The following is a 14178-nucleotide window of genomic DNA, read 5'->3' on the forward strand; positions in this document are numbered from 1 at the left end:
CTTAGCAGTAAAGCTTTTCTGATTCTGATAAACCGACAAGCACAATGAAGTTCAGGTTCTTTACATTTTTCCAGTGCTTTTGACACCATCACACTGGTTCTTCTCAGTGACAAACTGACAGCAATGCAGTTGGAAGCCCCCCCTCATGTCTTGGATTGTTGACTACTTGACGGGAGGACTTCAGCCTGCAACACTGTGTGTAGGAAAGATTAGTCTGCAACACCGGGGCCCCACATGGGACCGTCCTCTTTCCCTTCCTTTTCACTGTCTACACCACGGATTTAAACTACCAGTCAGAGTCCTGCCATCTTTAGACTTTTTCTGATGACTCTGCGGTAGGGGGATGTATCAGTGATGGTGAGGAGGCTGAGAACAGGGTTATGTGGGGGAACTTTGATTTCACATGATGCAAGGACAATTATTTGCAGCTCAGTGTGACAAAAACAAAGGAGCTGGTAGTGGATTTGAGAAGGAGGAAGGCATAGGTGACACCTGGCTCCATTTTTTGAGGAGCCTAATGTCCTTCAACATCTATCCGAAAATGCTTAGGTTGTTTCATGAGTCTGTCGTGGCTAGTTCTCTCCTGTATGTTGTCACATGCTGGGGCAGCAGGCTGAGAGTGGCAGACACCAGCAGACTCACACTAATACAGAAGGCCAGTGATGTTGTTGATAGAACTGGACTTCTTAAAGACAGAGAGTCAGAGAGGAGGAGGCTGACCCACTCCACAAAACACTGGTCAGTCTGAGGAGCACCCACAATGCACCACAGAGCACCACAGGAGGACATTCCTGCCTGTGGCCATCAAATTATATAACTCCTCCTTCTGACTGTCACACGGTTAAAACTGGTTTCAAAGCATACATCCCCACATCCCATTGTAATATTCTTCAACAATTATTTACAATCATTTCTATGTTAGTTATCCGCTACATGAACTATGTGTTAAAAGTATCTTTCAAACCTAATCTGACTTGTAATCTTATCTCATTTACTTCTACATAACATTTGTATTTATGTCTGTAAATATTTAACATTTTTATTTATGTCTTATTGTCGAAATGTTACTTATTTTTTTACTGTATACACTTATTGACTTGCTCTTTTCTTACTCTTATTTTACCTTGAATCTGACTGAGCAACTGCAACTAAATAATTTCCATGCGGATATCAATTAGGTATTCTGATTCTTATGATATATACATAACATCAGAATACCTAATTGCTGTGTGTGTGTGTGTGTGTGTGTGTGTGTGTGTGTGTGTGTGTGTGTGTGGTGTGTGTGAACTATCCCCTTTCCCTGCGGGATCATTTAAGACTTAGTCGTCCAGGTTTATTTTGAAAATAATCACCGGAAGACAACGTTTAAAAAAACGTCTCAGTAGTCAGAGGCTGGTTGCACCCACACTGCTCCTCCACGTTTCGTCATCACTGTGTTCTGCAGCGGTCCTATAAACAGCTGCCTTGCCGACCTGCAGACAGTGAGCGTGTCGTGCAGAGACATGGACATGAGGACACACTGAGTGCAGATGACTGAGCCGCGGACCGTCAGGGCATTCCTGTGATAGGGACAACTGATGCACCGGATCAACATATCAAACACTCACATCTGACATATTATCACTAACACCCGTTAAAGAACTAAGAAAACAGTTTGCCAGTTGCCAGTGCGCATTTTGGCCCTCGTGGCAACGGAAGGATCTATGCTTTTGTTTTTTAAATCATTTTGCATTGATTTCAGTCATTATTGATTTACCCATGCCACAAGACAGGGCAGGATTATAATTATCTCTTGGATGTAAAAGTCATCGATTTTCCTACTCATCAACACCAAACTTTTCTTTACACGTCTGGAAATTGCGCGCGGAGATGGCGCAAAGGGTAAATCTAATTTTACACATTATTGTTGAATTTTGACCTTTTTTAAAAAAAAGAAAAGATACTCTTGATGAAGGTTTAGAGGGACCGAAACGTTAGTTTTTCTAAATAAAAGCTGATGCTAGCAAGAGCAGAGTGCGGAATTTGTTCCTCTTCCTTCTAAATTGAATTTTTATTATGGAAATGTTTTGCCCGAGATATTATTAAATAGGTTACATGCAAACGAAATTATCTGAATTCCTATGCAAAGCTAATTGGCTAATTAAGTTAGCCGTGATTTTAAACTATAAAGTGAACTGGTCTGATGCCTAAATTGTCCTACTCAATACAACCAACACATTGTAAGAATATAATTGTCCCAGGTTTTCTGCTTATTAATTCCCTACATCCCTTGTCCTCCCGACACATGCCCTCATGTTATCTTCAAATTTCACCCCAGTACGATGAGCTGGCTCTTTACGGAGGCGCGATGGACGGAGTCGGAGTCCCCACCTCCATGTACGGAGACCCGCATGCCCCCCGGCCCCTGCCCCAAGTCCACCACCTGAACCACGGGCCGCCTCCGCATCCGACGCAGCACTATGGAGCCCATGCGCCGCACAACATCATGCCAAGCAGTATGGGCAGCGCCGTCAGCGATGCACTAAAGAGAGACAAGGACCAAATCTACGGGTATGGATATGAGTTGTTGAACAGAATGATAGAAATTCCGTAAAAATCGTGTTACTGTCTTTCTTTTTAAACACCTTATTATTAACAATATAATATGCTCATGACAAGTATTTTTTGCTGCTGCTTGAAACGAGACGAAATAGCTCAGTAGTAAGGAGAATTGATTCATCTTTTAACAGGTTGTTTGCATTGGAAACATTAAAAAAAAAACACTGAAGTGGCGTGTCTGTTCCCTTTGAATTAAGTATTAATAAATAAATATTTGGTGGTGTTCTTTTGCTAAACTCACCAGCTTAATTTAAAATGTTATCTGCCGCTTTGATATCCTACTGAATAGGCAATAGTTCATGTTCAGGCCTAACAATGGCTATAGAATAAAATGGGCCTGTTTTTACCTGTGTTGCAGCCACCCTTTATTTCCACTGTTGGCTCTGGTGTTTGAGAAGTGCGAGCTGGCAACCTGCACGCCCAGGGAGCCCGGGGTTGCGGGAGGAGACGTTTGCTCCTCTGACTCCTTCAATGAAGACATAGCCGTATTTGCAAAACAGGTAGAAGCACAAATTTGTACTGAATTGAACACACTGAAAGTAAGGGAGCCAATTTAAATAAGATGCAATGAAACGTATGTGAGAAGCAGTAAAACACCACCTGAAGCATTTTCTTTCCCTTTTTAGATCCGTGCAGAGAAACCTTTATTTTCTTCCAACCCAGAGCTAGATAACTTGGTGAGCACTTATTTCTTTCTCATTTAATTCTCCTTTTTTCTCCCAGTAATGTGTTTTTCTCTGCCCGCACCGCGACATCACAGACTGGGGCAACTTCCCCAAATGCCACATTTCTTCTTTTTTTGTAATAAAAAAAAATTAATAATTAAATTATGTTGTAAATTAGCAAATGTACACAGTCATTATTATTATAGCACCATGGCTGTCTATTAAACCATGTAATGTTCTGGTATCATGTATTGTTTAGATGATTCAAGCGATTCAAGTCCTACGATTTCATCTCCTGGAATTAGAAAAGGTAATACAGTACATATATTTTAATGGCTCAATGCCACCTTTTACCAACATTGTATTCAAACAACACTGATTATTTTAATTATTTATTATTCTGGTGTTCAGCCAAAATTCAGAGAATCTAAATGAAAGACTGGATTTCGCAGGTTCATGAGCTCTGTGATAACTTCTGCCATCGGTACATCAGCTGTTTAAAAGGCAAAATGCCTATTGACCTGGTCATAGAGGACCGAGACATCTGCAAGTCGGACTTCGACGACCTCTCCGGGTCCTCCACCAACCTTGCAGATCATGTGAGTCACCTGCCTTCTCTAAATTCAGAAATTGATTTTGAATTGATTACCAGAAGAATTATTTTATTTTAATTTAAGAACTCAGAGAGTTGCTTGAAGAGTCCTGCTTCTCATCGTTAAGTCCTCCCATTATTGAAAAGTTAACATACATCTGTTGATACCCCACACAAGTGGATAATGGCTGCTGTTTGCTGTAGCCACTAGTTGTCAAACTGGGGTTGGGGGCCCATCTGAGGGTACAATAACTTTGATTAAACATGTTTTGCTACAAAGAAATTGTAATTTTTTTCCGGACTTTTCTCTATAAAAACGATTCAGATAAAACAATCTGAGAAGAGAAGAACTCAAATTAAACATGTAACTTGCAGGAAGACATTGCTTATTTTAAGGGGTCATAAGGCAAACAGTTTGAGAATATCTACTGTAGACCAATGCATTACTTAACAGGAGCCATTTAAAAAGATTTTACTGAGTGAAACTGAAAAGATGTTAGAGTTGAATTACTTTAGCCATATAACATATATAAAAGATCTGATTATCTCATAAAACCAGATGAAAGGTCTTTGGGTTTGGTGAGTTTTTGGTAGCATTAATGAAACCGAAGGCTGCGGTTGTCTGCTGTTTAATGGCATCAGTCCTGTTAATGGTGCTGTACATAGCCCTAGCGGAAGACTTCTGTTAGACATAGAGAGAAACTGCTCTTTTAAGAATAATCACAAAATGTGCTTTTGAGATATGTTATTTAAATCATATTTTGTCTGCAAATGAGACTTTGTTACTTATGTATCAATTGATGTATATATGAAGGTAGTCAGACATGAAGATGGTGATCTTCATAACACAAAGTGCAGCTGCACTGTGTTGGTTTTGGGCTTCAGTCCCTCTCAGCCTGGTATTTCTCAGCCAATAGGATTATTATAACTAGAGTGCAGGGGCTCTTTGTCAGGCTGCCCCCCTGCTGTGCGCTTTACACTGTCTCTTCCTATTTTTGGCACCTGTGTTTATTTACAAAAAAGAAAATTCAGATGTTTCTAGTGTTTCAGAGTTACAGTGTAGCAGCAGCAGTGTTTTAGTATGGCTTTATTGACACTTTCCTACAACAAATTAATTGGCTGTGTGCTAAAAACATGTTACGTAACGGATTTTTTCAGATTTTAGAAAGCAGTTAACTATCATTCCCTTTGGATATGATGAAAGTTCCTCCATGAAATGTAGACTGTAAACTGACCTTTAGTTTTTCCATCTGTACTTCAATTTTGTGTTCCAGTGGGTCCCATGGATTGACTCCTCCTTGTTGCTTCAGATGGGTTTATGGAAGATTTATAGAATTTATAAATAGATTTTTGATACAGGTTGAAAACAAATGCTTAATTTGGTATAATAGATTTCAAGGAAATCATGGGCTATAAAAGTTTGATAAATCCTATGTGAAATGGTTTTTAGAGTAATTTTTACCTTGGTAAGAGTACATTCTTTAATATTTTCAAATATTAATACTAGCTCAAAATATTGTCTATGGCTTTTGTGAAAATATTAGTATTGGCTTCAATAACATCATGAACATAAATTATCTTTGTTTTTGAGAATGTAATTCTTAATAATATATTCATTTTGCATTAAGCCAAAAAACACAGTTGATGTGTTAATGTGTGTGTTGTGTGTGAGGCCACCAGTTGATGTGACAGGACACTCTCCTGCTGTAATGCCTTCCTAACGACTGCTGCATAATGGATGCACTTCTTTCCTCTGGGTACAAAGGCATGCACAGCTGTGTAACGTACATGCAAGTTTACCACTGAGTTTACCACAATTTGTTTATCTATCTATATATATATATATATATATATATATATATATTTTTTACCAATGACCAATATGGAGAACATAGTTGATGTGTAATTCATTACAATAATTTTAAATAGTTTTACTTTTTTTATATATAGCACCTGATGATAACCCTTTGCTCCCTGCAAAAAAAAAAATCCCAGTTGAAAAATGTTGTCTATTGAGATCTTACATTGTATTTTCTAAAAGGAAGTGGATATCAGCATGATTTGTATTTTATCAAGTTCCAATTTTAAACAAATTTTTTCAAGAATGTTTTTATTCTTTGATATTCCATAACCAAAGGAAACTGCACAGTGAACATAGCTACACATATCTCTATTGGCATCATTTTTGAAAATCATAAATAAATAAATAAAAATAAATATATATTACAATCAAGATGGACTTTGAGACTAATTGTTTTTTAATGTGTACTGATATTTGGTATAATATACTTTGACAATTTCCTCATCACAAAAAGCCCAGTTATATATTCTTAATACCAGGTGCTCCTGAGCAAGGCACCGTACCCACCCAACCGCTTAAGACACTGGTCCAGCTGACAGCCCACTTACTCAGACATCTCTCCATTTGTGCATGTGTGTGTATTTCAAGCCTGTCTAGTGATTACTAACAAAACAGTGTAAATTGTAATTTCCCCACTGGGGATCAATAAACACTATCAATTATTATAAATCATCATCTAAAATTACATTTAGACCATCATGTGACATATATATTTCATGAATGCTTTATTGACACCCCTCACACTGGTTCAGTAAAAAGTTTGTATCAACATCAGGCAATACTCACTATGCAGAGTGGGAGTTAAACTTACATGCACTGTACCTGAAAAGTTACAATAACTGTTTCTCCACAGTCCTAAATCCTCTTTAAGATGGACTGCTCTGGTTTCTCTGCAACAGTAATTCACTCATTAATGAGTCTGTAGGCAATTGTCTTCGTTGTTACCATAGCTGGCAGAAATGGTTTATAATAATCAATTTTAAGCAGTTTGACCTGATTTTGTTAAACAAACATCCCTTCATTCACAATATTTGCCATGTTGAGAAAAACAAAGTTTGTGTACATGTTGATGTTGGTATTTACCATAATTTGCTGCTGGTCTGGAAAACCATTGAAGTAAAAGAGAAACTGTATAAGGCAAACATGCATGTGTGAAAGTTTGGTAGAGTCTTCATCTGTGTATTTCTCATACAAACATGGGTCTTTGGCTGTACACTACCCTCCATCCTTATAATTGGGTTTAACAGATGGGATGTTGGAAATAAGACCTCCATTAGCTTGATAAACGTGGACACACATGGCGCCTCTTTATGTAGCTGTGTGTACTTAGTAGTTGTAATTATTGGGTGGCTGGATAAGAAAAGAGGGGCCATCATTGAGAGGCCTTATTCACACTGCGCCATTGTCCCAGCGCTTCTTGTTGTCATCTGCCGAGCTCTTCATCTAATCACCATCCGGCAAACAGCTGACGCAGAGAGGCTGAAGAGGGAGATCTGCTGTTTGGTTTGGGATTGTGGCTGTCTGAGTGGCCAGGCCAATCAGCCCAATAAATACAGGGTTTCCTCCCAACACAGGTCAGAGTAACAGCTAGGACACAGGAGAGTCCACATGCTGCAGGGTTACTAAACTGTCTTTTAAACTTCTGTTGATAGTCTTGTTGCAACTATATTTAAATCTTCCTCTGGACAGAATGGTAATTGTTCTTGATCAGATTTATTACAACTTGGTTGCTGCCTTACTTTGCTAATCATGCTACACAGCTGTCTTTGTGTCTTTGGGAATTTGCTTAATGGACCTCATACTGGACCTCCTGGATCTTTCTCATCTGTTTTTCCTCTCTCCTCTCATCTTCTCTTCTGTTTCCTTATTTCCTGTCCCCTGGTTTGCCGACCCCTTCCTTACCTTTTCAGAACCCCACATCCTGGAGAGACATGGATGACACCCACTCCATGCCCTCTGTGGGCACCCCGGGACCGTCCAGCGGAGGACATGTCTCTCAGAGTGGCGATAACGCCAGTGAACTTGGTAAGAGCACTCACAGGCCTCCTGTGTGCTTATTCAAATCAAAGCTTTGACTTTCTTGTTACGCCTTTCTGAGGCACAGGCACTGGTGACTGAGGGGGATTCTTGTAAGAAAGTCCATGTATTTATTTAATCTAATAACTTTGTTTTGATTGCATTGATAAAAAAAGATAATCTCAGTTTAGTGAAGACTGCTCTGGTAGATATTTACCCCAACAATTACCCTTTTATCCATCAATTTGCCAAACAAATTTCTTTTGTTCTTCTTAGTAATGTTTGCTTAAAAAACATCTGCTTTAGGATTTAGTAAGAGGGTTGTTTTTTAAATTATACTATATATTTGTGAGCCATTGCATACACAGATTTAGTTTGAACCAGTGGGCTTTGGGATAAAAGCTACCGACATGGTAGGAAAGTTTCTAAGTATTTAGAGACAGTACAGAAACTGTAGCTATCACTAAGGCTATGACCTTAATATATTTTCCTTTGAAGCTTGGAGTTGTAGCAACATAATGGTGTGTCACATAGAAAAAATGCCTGGTGGTTTCTGGCCACGTTCAGCCCCGGAAAAATGTAGCAACATATTTTTTAAAACTGAAACAGGGGTGCGTTGAACACTGGATGCCAAATACTCTGCTTTTTTTATTACCACACATTTACATACACATCTCTGCTAATTGGATATCACCTGTGACCCAACCAATATACAACAGACACACCCACCAAACGAGAGAAAAGATACTGTATCTTAAAGCAGTTTCACACCGTTCCAAGAAAACATGTCGTTCAACCAGGAAACCAGGAAAACCAGGAAACGATTGAACATGCCCCTGGCCACAGGCTTGATTACACGTGAAATTATGAGAGTTGTAGTTTTCATTGTTAAACACCATTTAAGTTTTATTCACGTTAACATTTAGTTACGTTTATTCATGTCAATCTAACTCTTTCAGTGACATGTATAATTAACAATTACTCTCGAACATATCATCTGGGTTCCTGTGTTTTGACAAAGGTTATAGTAACTAGTGGGGTAACGAAAGGAAGCCACTGACAGGCAACTAAACAAAACATCTCATGTAATTAAAATAAAATTACAGATTTCTCTGGGTTTGATAATTGTTAAAAACATTTGGTATGGGGTAAGTACACAACTCAACAAGATATATAACATAGACATTTTAATGCAGAAATATTACATATCATACCTTTAAAAGACAAACTCACATTGACAAACTTGACAACAACAAATTTGATGACAGTAAATAAAGTATACAATACACAATGTACATAGAAGTAAATTATTTAGTCAAAAAAATCATCAAAAGGGCATTTAAGGATGATTTTCCCATGTAATTGTGGTTCCTCACTTTTACAGTCAGTGTGGTTTCTCAAGTACAGGTCAGTTAGTGCTGATAAATTAATCATCTGAGTTTACTCAAGTTGTCTGCTGCTATCACCCTTTGATCCCATCCAGCCCTTGTCCTTCTTGTGGTCTCCCGGTGCTCCTGCACTTAATGTGATTTCTGATGTGCTAATTGGAGGCTATAAGGGTTTTATGACTTGTTTTTGTTTTTCTCTACCTTGGGCGCAGTAAAAATAGAATGGAATTCAAAGCAACTTTCCACCCTCTGCGCATTAGGCATTAAGGACCAGACCATTGCTGAGAACAATAGGAGGATGCTTTGCAAGACAAGAGAAATTAACAGGATAAAGAGACAATCAGAAAAAGATTCTTAAAAATGATAATTGCTTCTCAACTTCACCTGAGATACACAGAGCACATATTTGTTTTATAACTCTTAATTCAACCATTAAGTATCCAGAAATTGTATGTTGAGACAAGCTAAGAAAGGCCACAGTGTAAATAGCTTCTTTTCTCTGAGCTATTTTTAAACATCAGTGGGGAAAAACCCAAGATCTATGCCCTTTTGACCTGGGAGAGTATGCATAGGGGATGGGAGTGCAGAATGCCCCCTGTAGGGATGTAAGGACAAAGTACTTTATGTATGAGAAACAAAGGAAAAGAAAAAGGCAGAATGATCAGAGCTGTGGTTGCTGCTGCAGGATCTGCTGCATGCTACCTGTTGCTTCTGCCTGGGCCTCTCTGCCTTGTTTCCAATCTATTCTCATGCCAAACACACAACCTGAAAGGATAGTAAGGACAGTTAAAAGCGTATCACGTTAATGTCACGTATCTTTTAAGATTATGTTAGTATGCAACTATTCTGCATTAGTGGTTTTAGACTAATTAAAATATTGATGATTGAGCTTTTTAACACCAGCCTGCCAGGTTGTGCCCCTGCTCTCAAATTGTGTGCATTTGCCCAACTATCACCTGCAATTTGACAAAGTTTCCTCATTGTTGAAATTTTAAACTTCAGGAAGTATCACAATTGAACCCTGTCTGCTACAACATAAAAATATACCGTTCTAATTTGCTTGCCATAACATTTTGGAACAGACATAATTGCTTCCTGGATAATGCTCACTGGCAATGTGGAGTTTATTTTGCAATTTAAAACAACGCTGTGCTTAGAATGTATGAAAATACAAGACAATTTTTAATTGGACATAGCAACCAAAAAGTGGACTTGCAACTTCCATATCCGCCATGTAATGCCATGGAGCCCAAATATACTTTTTTCTATAGATTTACATGGCGAAAGAGACATCTTTTCTGAGGGAAAATGTGTTAAAATGGAAAAATCAGCTGATCTGGTGCCAATAGGTGTGTTTGTTTTATGTTTAACCAAGATCACAGTCTTTCACTAAGCTAAAGTTCTTTTTCCTGGATAAAAGTAACCAAACATTGTAGGAGTAACAGGGACAGTCTCCGCAGTAAATATTTAGGGACACATTCTTTTCAAAAACTCAGGTTTCTGTTTTTTGACAAAGTGATGCAGGCATTGTCTATAGTAATGATTTTAACAGCGGCAAAACGAAATCTGTTACCTTGAGCAAAATGAAAAAAAAAAAACGTAGCTTTTTCTACAAATGTTATTAATTTATTAATGTATTACAATTTGTTTATATGAATTTATCCCAAACACAACAGAATTATTCAATTTGAAATCTTTTGGAAGTATCCCCTAGGTTGGGTTATAGACAGAACCCTATTTAAACTGACTCAACGATTATAATATTGTGACTGAGTGCAACAAAAAACATAGCTAGATAGAGAAATTACAAATGACAAAGATGATGATGAGGTTTTCAAAACTTCAGAATGATTAGGAAAATTTAAAATTTAAAATTGAATGAAAATCCAATAGAACAAATTACGTGATTGTGTGGTCCTCATGATAGTGGGATGTCATTAGTAATGCTTCCATGGTCTGATAAAACCTTTTAAAATTTGCTGTCACTAAAGTGGTTGTGATGTGGGATCCAGCCCTTGCTAACCACAGGTAGATGATCCATACAATATGTGGCTGGTGGTTTGTGTCATGGCTTCCTCCTCCTCTGGAAGCTCCTCAGGTTTTGGTTGTTGCCTTGTAAGCTGTGTGATATGCAGGGGCTCTCTTTAGCTCAACCCCCAGGGGGAATGCTGTTAGCCACAGCAAAAAGGGCTGAGGTCTCCAAAGCATGTTTGGAAGGGGGAGGACAAGGGGAAGCTTGAAATATCCATCACAAAGACCAAGATAAAATAAAAGGCAGTGGGAGTGATGCAGAAATATCCTGCACACTTGTGTTGAGAAAATGAGTGTGAGGAACAGGTTGTATATTTTTGTCACATCAAGAGCCTGGAGTCTGAAGTCAGGAATGTGGTAAGGTAGTGGTGTTGACATGCCAATGACATCACAGCTTCACTGTGACCGTGGGCTACTCTCTTTTTAGCATCTGTCATGCAAAGAGAGAGAAGGGAAAGAGATAAATGCTAAATGTTTGCTCTCACAGAAAACAAATAATTGTTTATTTGATAACAAATATTTTGTGTTTTCCGAAACTTTTGCATATTTTACTATTTGGGGGTCGATTCACCTGAATTGCAAAGAGTTTCTTTTTTTATGTACCTCTAGAAGTATCTACACTGTAACTGTTATATAACTGATTACTGTGGTATTACCGCAGTAGTGCTGTGGCAGTAGAATCGGAGGTGGAATAATTTATTCAGTAATATGTGCAGTGTGCCAAACAATCACCAGGATGCACATGTGAGCAGTCCAGATGCAGTTTCTCAGTTGGCAGACTGGGGAGAGAAACACTGTGACAGTATTTGTAAATGAGTCACAGCAATCTGTTAAATTATTTGCCAGGTCTGTACAATGTTGACGAAGTGTCCTTGGGCAAGACACTGAACCCCGAGTTGCCCCCGGTGCTGTGCATCGGAGTGTGAATGTGTATGAGTGTATATCTGATGAGCAGGTGGCACCTTGTACGGCAGCCTCGGCCACAGTGTATGAATGTGTGTGAATGGTGAATGTATCCTGTATGATGTAAAAAGCGCTTTGAGGAGTCGTTAAGACTAGAAAAGCACTATATAAATACAGCACATTTACATTTACAATATACTTGCACATTACTGAGTTTTAATTTCATAACGGACATTTGTGGTATGGTTATAGAATGTATAAAAGAAATAGACGGACTACCAGTTCTGAAAGGTGAAGCCAATGTTAAAGTGCCTTAAACCAGCATTCTTCCCAATGCTCAGCAGGGGGTGACCCCATTGGCGCAAAAAAGAAGTCTGAGAAAGAAAGACAATATTTCTCACTTTCTTTATTTTCTGAGTAAATATTGTTCTTTTAAATGTATGGACTAAGTCGCTAGTTTCAAGTCTTCTTTAATTACGTGTTGAATGAATGTTGATAAATTCTTTATTCATAAAGAATAATAATAATTCCTTCATTTTTAATGCCCAGTTTTCTCGGGCCCTAATTACCTTGTTTAGAGTTTTGTTACCTAGGTGAGATGTGTAGCCCGGATGTTTCCCCAGTGAAAAAATGCCCTTCTTCCTGACGGACAGGATAAGAACACTTTGTCAGAGTTTAAAAGATCAATGTCTCTCCTCTTGTTTACATGTTTACATACACATTCTTACACATTCTTTACATTACACATTTATATACATTCTTAAATCACAGAATAAGGAAACAAAATATCTTTATAACAAAGGCAGTTCATCCTTGATTCTCGTTTCCTTGCTATCAATCACCTTGTATTTTAATGGCCTGAGAGACGGAATAAATTAATTGTTTGTTTACACTGGCTTTGGACAAAACATGTGAGCGAACATTAAGTATGACTACAACAGGCTTTTCAGTACACAATGTATAGGTTATGTAGAATCGAACACTTTAGAAGAGTCACACTGTGACCTATTGCTTCATTAAATGATAAGAGAGATTTAAAATTCTGTACACTTTAAAAGGGTAATTTTCTAAAGCAATCATTTCAATGTAATTGCTAAACAAGCTCACTTTAATACACACTTTAAGAGTGTGTATATTGAGAGGAGTATATTTTATACAGCTCAAGCTTCATAATAATACTTACTAGAATGAAAGAAGGGGTGATTACTTAAGGTTTCAGGCAATGTAATGTATGTAATATGACTGTGTGCTCTATTGTCAATTTACCCACGCCGCACCGTCGGCTTGCTTATGTTTTCATATTCTTTTTCTTTTTTTTGTCTTTAATTTTGTTTTTGGTAAGCTCTATTATTATTATTATTATTATTATTATTCAAAATAGGTTTGCCTGGGGACATTGTCTTTAGAGCTTATTTTTAGTGAATGCTCTGTCCCATTATTTTATTTATTACAACTCAGAATTTTCACAAATTTTTCATCTCCTTCAACAACATCAATCCAACCTACTCCATTTGCGGTTCACAGTGTTTTTATACAGTCATTGTGGAGCATATAGCAAAAAAAAATACAAATTACAGTGCTTTACTTTTCATAGCTATATGTGAAAAATGGTTTATGTGAACAGCCTGAGCAGAAAAGTCAGTTAAAATCGATGAAGAAGAAGTCAAGTGATTCATGTCCTATGGTAAACTTCCAATGTTAACATGCAAAGTGCATATAATAACATAGTACTTTTGGTAACAAGTGTTACGTGAGCATCATTGCCATCGTAATTTAACCGCTGCATAGCATGCTCCATAACTCCCACCAGTGAGAGGGATTGATAGATGAAATATCTGACCTACATCCTGCATAATTTGTCATGTTCTTTTGTTTATTTGGAAACAACAGTAATTAATTAATTCATTACATTCATATAGCGCTTTATCATAAACACTCGGGGGGGGGGGGGGAGCCCTTGTTATAACGTGAAAAACATGTTGTTATAACAGCAAAGTTTTCATGTCAATGTATATAATGTAATACTGATACCTTTTTCTTGCATTACAGCAATATGCTTCTGTAAGTTTGACATCTGAAATCAATCCAGACTTAATGCCATCTCTTCACTTTTCCATAAGTGGG

At 37.9% G+C, this 14178-nt stretch overlaps 1 protein-coding gene across 1 annotated transcript in view; it reads left to right on the forward strand.

Annotated features, from left to right (window-relative positions):
- The first annotated feature begins 1395 nt into the window (after nt 1-1395).
- The window catches only part of meis2b (Meis homeobox 2b), a 34847-nt gene continuing 22064 nt past the window's right edge, over nt 1396-14178 (forward strand). The window contains exons 1-7 of the mRNA XM_032510285.1: nt 1396-1881; nt 2318-2550; nt 2957-3098; nt 3225-3275; nt 3523-3573; nt 3716-3862; nt 7627-7741. Of these exons, the coding sequence (XP_032366176.1) occupies nt 1870-1881; nt 2318-2550; nt 2957-3098; nt 3225-3275; nt 3523-3573; nt 3716-3862; nt 7627-7741 (751 nt within the window). The 5' untranslated portion in view covers nt 1396-1869. The remainder of the gene's footprint in view (nt 1882-2317; nt 2551-2956; nt 3099-3224; nt 3276-3522; nt 3574-3715; nt 3863-7626; nt 7742-14178) is intronic.

This window comes from Etheostoma spectabile, unplaced genomic scaffold, assembly GCF_008692095.1.
Source record: "Etheostoma spectabile isolate EspeVRDwgs_2016 unplaced genomic scaffold, UIUC_Espe_1.0 scaffold00569390, whole genome shotgun sequence".
Classification (NCBI taxonomy): domain Eukaryota; kingdom Metazoa; phylum Chordata; class Actinopteri; order Perciformes; family Percidae; genus Etheostoma; species Etheostoma spectabile.